This window comes from Buteo buteo, chromosome Z (assembly GCF_964188355.1).
Source record: "Buteo buteo chromosome Z, bButBut1.hap1.1, whole genome shotgun sequence".
Lineage (NCBI taxonomy): Eukaryota > Metazoa > Chordata > Aves > Accipitriformes > Accipitridae > Buteo > Buteo buteo.
Window position 1 is genome coordinate 29142307 of NC_134204.1, and position 10416 is coordinate 29152722.

At 47.2% G+C, this 10416-nt stretch overlaps 1 protein-coding gene across 1 annotated transcript in view; it reads right to left on the reverse strand.

The window, feature by feature from the left end:
* MAP1B (microtubule associated protein 1B) overlaps positions 1-1482 on the reverse strand; it is a 74238-nt gene extending 72756 nt beyond the window's left edge. The window contains exon 1 of the mRNA XM_075019694.1: positions 781-1482. Coding sequence (XP_074875795.1) covers positions 781-958 — 178 coding nt within the window. The 5' untranslated portion in view covers positions 959-1482. The remainder of the gene's footprint in view (positions 1-780) is intronic.
* Between the last annotated feature and the right edge of the window lie 8934 nt (positions 1483-10416).

The following is a 10416-nucleotide window of genomic DNA, read 5'->3' on the forward strand; positions in this document are numbered from 1 at the left end:
ACGAGGCTGAGCCCGCAGGTGTTAGCCTTGTTACCCATATGTTTTTTCTTTATTGGAATATACATATGCGCATATAGAGGTCGAGTCCTGAAAAATTCTCCAGCCGAGAGAAAAGTCTCACCGTCCAAACTTGCACACAAAGGCACGGCTGCGCTCCCGCTCGAGCAGTCTTTGCCGCCGAGGAGGAAAACGCCCCGCATCCCTCCGGTTCGGTCTGGCGGCGGGGGGACGGGGGTTGGCGGGCAGCAGCCGCAGCCCCGGCCCCGGCCCCGGTCCCGGTCCCGACCCCATCCCATCCCATCCCATCCCCAACCCCAGCCGCGTTCGCCGCCGGCGCGGCGGCCGCCCTTTGTCCGCTCCGGGCTGCCATAGGGACCGCAGTGCGGACTGCGCCACGCCCACCCGCCGGTGTCTCCGGGCAGACGGGCTCGGCGGCGGCGCTGGGCTCCCGCCCCGGCCCCCTCCGCCCCAACAATGGCGGGCAGGGGGCTCTCCGCACGGGCGGCAGCGGAGCCCGGCCCGCAGCCCTCGCTCCGCAGCGCCCGCACCCCACCCGGGGAGGGGCTGCGGCGGGACACCCGCGTGGAATAAAGAGCCGGAGACCGCGACCCGGCGGCTCGCGTGCCCCGGCCCTGCGTGGGGTGGGCGTGGGGTGGGGGGTGCTGCGGAGCCCCGGGCGCGTCCGCGGAGGGGGAAGGCGCCGGTGCCCGGGGGGGGGGGGGGGGGGCGCGGGGCGTGCCGCGGCGCTGCCTGCGGCGTCCTCGCTGCCCGCCGCCTCACCTCGCTCGATGTTGGCGATGGCCCGCCGCAGGTGCTCCTCGGTCACCAGCTCGCCGATGACCACCAGCAGGTAAAACTTGCTGTCCAGGAAGCGGTGCGAGAGGCTGGGCGAGGGGGAGGTGGGGTTGGGGATGCTGCAGGAGGGCTCCGAGTCCACTTCCACCACCACGGTGGCCATCGCCGCCGCCCCGCTCCGCCCCGCGGCTCGGGGGCGCTGAGGGGAGAAGGGCCGCTCGGCGGCGGCTCCGCAGGCGGCAGGGAGGGAGTGAGGGCGGGCGGGGAGGCGGCCGCGCTTTTATACGGAGACGGTGCAGGGCAGGGACCTGGTGAGGAGGAGGAGGAGGAGGAGGAGGAGGAAGGGGGGGAGCCGGCGCATCCCCGCGCCGCCGCCGCCGCGCTTCCAGCATCCGCGGCTGATGTCATCTGCGGCAAATCCTCCCCGCGGCGGCCCCCGGAAGCAGGAAGGACGCGGGGGGCGAACAACGCCCCGAGGGGACGCCGAGGGGTGCGCCCCGGCCCCCGGCCCCGGCCCCGGCCCCGGCGGGGGGAGCCCTCGGCCGGCGCGGGTCCCGCGCCCCGCGGTCGTCCCGCGCCCCTCGGCCATCGCCCCTCGCTCCCCGGGCCCTCCCGGGGCGTCGGCCCGCCGGGCTGGTCAGCGCGGGGTCTGGCCCTTGCTGCCCCGGCTCCCCGAGGCCCTGCCGCCGTCCCAGCCTTCAGGCGGAGCGGCGGGGAGCCGCAGGCGACGCCCCGGCAGAGCTGGGGAGCTGCTCGGGGAAGGCCGGCAGCGGGGCTCCAGCCGCAGCCCTGACGCCGACGGATGAACAAGCAGTTCCGCTGTCCGAGGCCGAGGGTCCCGTCTCCTCCATCTCGCTGTAGCACTGCAGGAAAATTTGAGTCCTGCTTCCCGCGCACACGCAAACGGCAATCTACATACTCTTGCTGCCTTTTTTCCTGCGAAGGCAGTTCACTTAATAAGATACTTCAAACGTAGCCTTTCCGCACGTGTTCACGGCCCGCGGATAGATGACTTAAACCAAAAAAGCACTGGTTTTGGATGAGCTACTGAAACCCATGCTTTTCAGGCTCCAGAAGTTCAAGGGGCTCTGGGTAACTAATTTTGACCAGGCTCAAGCAGCTCCAGGGAGCAATGGTACCAGAAAACGTCTACAACTACAAAAATGAAGGTTTCATTCCTCTCCACATAAAAGTTAGACATCTGCTCCCCAATATGCACTGAGACCCACTCAAGAGAGGAACTCAATCACCTCCTAAAAGCATTTTATCCTCGCCTAAAATGGGATAGAGCTGTCGGATAAATCAGCATCTCTGAGATGTTCCTCTCACTTTACTGACAGAAGCAAGGCACTGGTTTACACTAAGCCTCTTGTTTATATTGCTAGACTCACGTGGGAGAAATCTCACTGTGACCTAGGAACGAGTATAAACTTTTATAGCCTGGTTTTTAAGATAACCTCTGGTCCCTGACTGAGAAGATGCTTCCTCTGTGTGCAGGTCCTTCCAGTACTGACTGCCCAAATTCACTACCTGCTGCTTGGGAACACAGAGTGCTTGCCTGGACAAACCGATAACATCAGTACTGTTTTCTTAGAGTATGTACTTTGTTCCAGGGCACACTGGACTCATTAACGTGCATTTCAGGTTGTCACTACTAAGTTGCTTGTCTTACTTGCCTAGAGGCACCCACAAAGATTGAAACACCATCGTTGTAGGTGCTGGTCCATAACATTATACCTGCCTATAGCGCCTAGTGTTTTTAACATGAACAGTTCCTCTGCATAAATACAGCATTGAGAGCCTTGGCTAATACAGCATGATGCGTTCGGGTCTTGCATCCAAAGCAGACTATTTTTCTGAACTGTCATTAGTCTGAAGGTTGTAGAGTGCAAACAAGCATTTTTACAGCCATGTTAGGTGGCTGAGATGACACAGTGGTAAAGAGCAACGGTGGTCATTCTTCACTAGAGCTGGCACTGCTGATAGAACAAATGCAGAAGATCTAGCAGCAGCTCTTTTAAAGTTTGTGAGGTATGCATAGGCACAGAGTGTTGTTTTTTGCGTAGCCCTGTTCATCTGAGCCCAGCTATGACTTTGGTGTTTCCTCACTGATCCTGGCAGTTTCCATAGGATAGTATGGGTGCCTACCTAGAAGTAATGTCCACTCCCCATGTCCTATATAACCCCCACCCTAATAATCTATTCTAATATTAGATACCCTCAAGACTTGCCACATGGTGCCCACTGGAGAAAGCCAGCTTCTGACTTCTCCCACTGCAATACATAGCTTTGGGATATGCCTTTATTTCAATCACCAGTAAGAGCAGCTGGTTTCTGGAGCATGGAAGGGGCTTGCCAAGGGGACTTGCTAACTGGTTGCAGAATAGACTGGTAGTGGTTACCGGATGTAAAGGTAAAACCATTGCTTGCCTCGCAAGCACAGCAGGTTAAATGCATTACTCTGAGAAACGCACACCAATACACAAAGTGCATTGTATGTGCTTTTTGGCATTTTCCTATTTTAAGAAAAAATGAAGACATACATAACTGGAAGAATACCTATGAATTTGAAAAGTAAGAGGTGAAAAGAATGTACTGTATCAAAGAAGAAAATGCTTACATACAGGTAGGTAAAACAGATATGTTTGAAATAGCCTGCTGAGGTAGTCCTGTTTTATACTGCGCTGTAAAATAATATGCAGCTAGAACATGGTATGATAAAAGTTTAACTGTTACAGTCAAACTGTCTCGTGATGGGAGAAGTGTCACACATTAAAACCCTAAGGACAAGAGACTGCCTTTGGAAGAAAATGGTCTTGCACTAAACTCTTCAAGGGATGCAGACCTCTGCCCTCATCTATCCAAGATGATAGCATATGCCACTTCATCTGAGATGGAAATTAGACAAGAAAAGATGCTTTAACCTCCTGGATGTGTCTCTGAGGAAGCTGCAGGTTCCCAGCTCCGTGGTCAGTGTTCATGCTGTGACTTGCCCTGTTGGTATGTCACTCAGGTAGTTTTGTTTGTCATCATCTTTCCCTATCTGGAAACCCATTTATATTCTGCAATAATGGAGCGTATCAACAGATCCGCTGCTGGGTGAAATGTGGAGGAGATGTGCTGTATAAAGCTGACTCAGTGTCATGTGACCCTCACTGTCTGAAAGCGATACCAGCTTCCTAGCTGCGGCTAAATCACATAGGTACACCACTTCAGTAGAAGAAACAGCAAAACCCATGCGGACTATGGAATATGCCTTGCTGTTTTAAAGAGACAGTGACTGATACCCACTGCTGTCTGGCTTTTGTTTGCTTTGTTTTGGTTTGGTTTTGTTCCTTTAGTATGTTCAATACCAAATTGGTGTCCCCTGACTGAATAGAGTCAAACATGACATGTAGAGCTGTATTTTTCTTGCAGATCTGGTATTTTTTAAAGTAAACAGGCAGTTTTAAATAAAGCGCTTGAAGTCTAAAACTAGAACATACTTCTTGGTGGTGTGTGCCATTTGTTACCCACTAATATTCAGGTTTTGTTCAAGTCCTATCTTCAAGTTTTAAATGAGGTTTCAGTGATGCACAAACCCTTAGGCTGGCCTTTTGTCCAAGGCCAAATGTCACCCCTAGCATAAAAGAAATACATATCCATGTGCATTACTTCAGACTAATTTAAGAACTTCACTGAAAGTGAAGTGGTTCAGAAGGCTGTCCTCACTGAGAGAAGTATCAGTCTGAGGACTGCATAATGTGTCTTGAAGCGGGTTCCTGAAGTGGGTAGGTTTTCATAAGGAGAGGCAGTAATGCATAACGTACTTTAGAGATGAAGCTTTGCCAGCCTATACCAGAGGTGACAGAATCCCAGAATGGCTGAGGTTGGAAGGGACCTCTGGAGGTCATCTTGTCTAGCCTCCTTGCTCAAGCAGGGCCATCTACGGTAGGTTGCTTGGGTTTGAGTATCTCCATGGATGGAGACTACACCACCTCTCTGGGCAACCTGTGTCTGCTCTGTCACCCTCACAGTGAAAAAGTGTTTCCTGATGCATGATGAAGTCAAGAATATGCCACCAATATTACAGCAAATAATACCCATAACTTATTGTACCTTACCTGATGCCTTCCCAATGTGACCTACTGTCACTCTCAGTACTCCCACTCCCCCATGTGTGACCCCACAATCCCATTTCCTGCAGTCAGCAGCTCCACCATCCCCACATGGTCCAGCCGTTACCTCCCAGAATCTCCTCCATGTGTTGCTCCTTTAGGGCAACTCAGCAGAGCACGCAGCAGCAGCGCGGGCACAGAGGGACAGTCAGCACATCGCCCTGACCCCAGCAGAGCAGAAGTGTCATCCTGCAGCCACTGGCCATGATGTGATAGTCAGGAACCCTGCACGTCCCTGCAAGAACCTGGCCGTGTGGTTCATAAAGACAACTCCGCTTGCCTTCCCCCATTTTTTTAGGCAGGGAGACATCCTCATGCCTAACATTCCTCAAGCTGGCACTGCTGGAGGAGCTTCTCAGGCAGCAGTGATATGGCAAAGGCCAGGGGCACCAGAGAGGACTGTACCTGAGTGAGCAGCCAGGGACCTGGACTCTGGGAGAGACTCTTTAAGAGGGGAAATACTTACTTTACTTTTTAAGATGGCAAGCTTTATGTTTAACTGAATGCAAAAAAAAAATTACCTGTCTGTCATTTCTTTCAAATATTTTAAATCGTATTACTTCAATTTTAATGATACTTCTTGAACAGCAAAAGAAAGAAAGTTTTTATTTGCTTGTGGTTAAATATCCGTTTCAATCCGTACTTCAGCTGTTTCCCACTCGTCCCACTTTCTCCATAGAAAAGGGGGAGTTAAATATTAAAAAAAAAAAAGTGAGGAAAGCAACACTATTGCTTTTAAAAATAACATTTTCTCTCACTTCCAACTTTCTTGAAGTGAGAGAAAAATAACACCAAGTAACATTTTGCTTTGGTTCCCAATGGAAAAAGTTAATTACTTTATATCAGAGTAATATCCCTCTTTTTGTTCAGTAGAAAAATAAGTTAGAAGTAAAAAAAGGAAAAATACTTTAATTCACTTCAGTGAGAATGAAATGGAACAAAAAAAAAGGAATTTCCTCTTGACTATTAAAAAAAAAGACAAATTAGAAATTAATGATTTTGAATAAACTTATCCTGAAATTTGCTATGAAAAAAACACATAGTTTTGCATGAAAATAAAATGATTGCTTCTGCACTGCTGGAGAGAAAGTAGAGCAGTTTTAAGTAATTAGATCCTGTGTACTAATTAGGATGGCACTTAAAATTTGGCAATAAATGATAATAAAAACATTGAAAGCAATGATACCCATTGTACCACAAAGCTGGATGTGTAATTAAAACTGCAGCAGCAAAAGCAATGGTAAGACAATGTGAATCTGCATCAGGCAGTAGTTTTGAGCTTCCTTTGAGCAGTTTTAAACCCTTCTGAACAAGAGAGAGAAGGGTCTGCTGATATGGGATGTAGTTTGGTTTTCAGGAGGTGGGTTCTGCAGGTTTTTAATTCATGTTGAAGGACTCCCAAGTTCTGGAATTACATTTGGCTTCTAGGGACAAGATACAATTTATCTCCTGTCACACCAACCTGAGGAGCCCTGCAGTCCAGAGGCTCAATGTACGCCTCCTCTCAAGCCAGTTTTAGAGCTCCCGCTTGACTTAAGAGGGGAGCGAATCAAGCCGAGGGGTTTGAGTGACTGTATGTACACTATCATCTGCTTAACTTGGGGGGCAGCTGGAAGCTGAGAGCTCCTGCAAGGTGGTGTGGGCTGCCGTAACACCTGTGTCCAGCCTGGCTGCAGGCTGCCTGGAACCTGTCTGCCCAGGCAGCACAGCCTGTCTGCAGCCCTGCTGGAAGAGCATCAGCTCTCTTGTATGCCAGGTGTTAGTCTTGTAACTTACTGCAAGCACAGAGGAGGCAAATACCATGGGCTATTGGTCACACCCTGCTCCATCCTAGCTACTTGGGTAGCAAAAGAACATGGAGGTGCTCTAGAGCAAAGGGCATTTTTTTTTTGTTGTTTTCCCTACAGGCTGAATCATCTAAAGCCACCTCTGGGAACCCAACAGCAAGTAGATATTTTACATTATATTATCATCTAGCTTTAAGACATGACTTAAAGTACTTTGCAGAGGTTGCCTAGCTCTGCTAGTTCTTTAGGATTTAAAACTTATTATTATTTTACAAGGGTCCATTCTCACATTGCCTTGAGAACACTACGGCAGAAACGGCATATTGCTGCTGCATAGAGAATATGGAGCAAGAAATCCAGGCAAGCATTATTTCATAGAGTGCACTGACAGGCTTCTGAACATGGAAACTGGGGAATTGCTGGATCTGCCTACTGCAGAGGTCCAGCAGACCACGGTCCTGCACTGGGAACATCCCAGCTCTTCAAGGCCACAGTGATTTCACATATTTCATAGCTGCAGCCAGCGCACTGCATCATTTTGCACCCTTGCAGAGAATTTTTTGTGTATGCAAACTACATTTATGCAAGGGTCTTGATGGGGCCTTTCACTCCAGTTCTGTTTCAGAGACTGGGTTTCACCTAAATATCTGTAGTAAGTTACAATGAAATGTGGCCTATTCCTTTGAGAATAATTTGTGACTCTGTTATTGCCTAAACAGGTTTTAGTCATTCTACTGACATGCCCTTTAGTCTTACTGCCATGATAATCCAGTTCTTTAACTGTTTCAACTACAACAAAACCTCATACTTTTTGCATAGAACTTGATACTCTTACAAGAATAAACAGTAGGAATGGTTAACTTCATTTTACACACATCTCAAAACAGCTTCCAGAGTTGTTCATTCAGACCACCTACAAGACTGACCATCTGCTTCCTTTCCACCTTCTTGCACTTTCTGTTGTGGCTTAATAGCAACATTTCTATCGGTACCTTCTTGCAGCATCACTTTGGCTTTTTTTTGGCTTCCCTTTTGTTTCTGTCTACTACTTATCTGTCTGCTCCATGCACTCCAATAGGCTGATACAAAGTAAAGATAATTTAGGGATGTTTTCCCCTGATCTTTTCTTTCTTTCTAGTTTATCTGCTTTTAAATTTAATAAGCCATTGCTAGTCATCAGTATTTTGCAGTAGGTTGGGATGTGCTAGCTAAGGGTCACACTGCAGAATTTAGTGAATGCCCTGAGTGGAGAGCGTGCAGCAGGGCTGCCCAGAGAGGGCAGCAAGCTGAGTATTTTGCTAAAGGGCCCCTGGTTTGGGAGTGTGCAGAGACCACCACCACTGTGCATTCTGATATATAGGGGGGCACCATCAGCATTTGCCTTGTGCCCATGGCAGTCTCTACTGGTCCTGCCATGGCAGTGCCTCAAGAGCCTTTGTGGAGCTAGAACCATGCCATGGGACAGACAATGGTCTGCCACAATTTCTCCCTAAAAATTGTTCTGATTTTTGCAGGTATCCTGTTTGCCAGATGTTGCATGATAAGTTCTCTGGGTAATGCTAGAGTGCTGTTATCGTATTTCTGAAATACAGATAAGTTTTGTTCTTCTTCATTACTTGCAAAGGCAGTAGAGCAAAAATGTTAGAACCGTTGCTGAAAAGTATGATTTCCAATGCAAAAATATAGATCTATGACCAAGCAAATTTCAAAATGCAGAAAAGGAGGGTTATTTTTAATGTTCTTTTCCAAATATTCCATTCAGTTTTACACAAGATATCTTGAACCTCTTTGGTTGTGGTTTTTTTCCAACTTGTCTTTATGCTGGTTCCAACAACTTTTTTAATTCCAAATTTAAAAGGTCATGGTTTAGTCTTCAAAACTCAAAGAAGGAAAGATTTGTATTAGCCAGCTCTGATGTGTTTTACTGCAGTGACTCTGCATACACATTTTTGAGATAGCGGCCATTGTCATTATGTGGCACAATAACATGTATTTGTATATATCATGTACATGATATATGTAAAGCCTCTTTCTCCTCCCAGTAATTCTGCAACTACAGCTTTTTACATGCAGGAATAATTTTTTTGCAGCACTGAAATGCTGCTGTTTCTGGGATAACACACAGTATGCTGCAGTTGCACTCAGTTTTGCGAAAAGTTGTGGATGAATATATCCTTTCTAAGCAAAGTCATGGAATTACATTGCACAGACAGAAGATAATCTCCATTTTCAGGTAATACAAAGGCTCTGGATTTTAGCAACACATGATCAGAGCTGGTTTTTCACATTTCATTGAAAAAATGCTGGTTCCACAAACCATAATGTGTCAACTCTGTAATAGGAAATAGGTTTACTAATAAATTGAGGGAACAGTGTTATTTATCTGGACATCCTTAACACAAGCACCACATGTTTTCTTTGGAGGATTTGCAAAGGGTAAGTTCAGTCACAGTAGCTTTTGTCATCATTGAGAAAAAGCATCCAAACAATTCCTTATGGCCCACAGGTCATAAAATATTTTGTTGCCATATTCCTCCATTCACCCTTCTATTTTCAACAGCATTAAAATAATTGTAGGTGATTCATTCAGTTAAAAGTTTTGCTTATATCCAGAGCAGTCTCTGATTACCTTTTCATTTTCAAACATCTCAAAGGTGTAGGCTTAGGCTTCCAGTTTGACCACAGCATTCTCCTTGCATTCAATTAGTGTCTCAATCTCATTTGATATTAAAATACTCAGTGGGGAGTATAAACCAGCTATCCATGGCCACTTTTATAGAAAACTGAATGAAGATGGTGGTAGAAGGACCAATAAAACTGTATCTAGAAGAAAACTGCTAAAACCACCTTATGGTGCGAAGTACTGAGAAGTCATGAATAGAAGAAGAAAAGATTGGGAGACAAAGTACAAAGGACATTGGTGAAAGTTATAACAAAATGGACAAAAAGCTATTTTCTCCCTCAGAAATACTCTCTGAAGTCTAGGTTTTGGGTTTATGCTCCAAGCATGATCAGGGTTGATGATAAACTTTCTTGCCATTGTCTTTTCAGAAAGCTGAGTTAGGTGGCTAGCATGCTGGTCTGGCTCTGAAGCCCATGTTCTGCTAGCATCCAGCACAGAAAAGGGGTAAGTATCAAGGACTGTGAAACATTTTTAAGAGGAAAAGTTTCTGACTAAGAACATGAAATCAAGAAAGAGTTGTGTTTAATTTGGCTGAGAAAGATGCCCCAGATACTGTGCAACTTTCTGTGATAATACCTGTTCGTACCTGCTTTCAGGCTGCGGGCACTGGGGAAAAAGTAGAGTAAGAGCAAAGAGGTAACTAGGGCCATGGCATTGTCAATTGAATTTGGAAAGTAATTACACAAATAAAGGATGGGTAGCTGTAGGAAGAGATTTGGACAGATGTAGTAGGAATCTAAACAAACATTAAACCTGATCACTTCTCCTCTCATGCACTCTCCTTGGGAGAATCAGTGTCCCAGATGTGGGATGGGAATTCGTCATTTGAGGAAAAAAGGGGGAGAGTATGGATTCTGGCACAATTCTACTTCAGCCTCAACCCTACAAAATCCAAGGCATTGCACAAAGGGTAAGTCAAGGTGGGCACTGGCCAAAAGAGTCACTTTATCCCTTCAGACAAGCAGAATCATTTCTTGCAGCAACAATTGTCTGC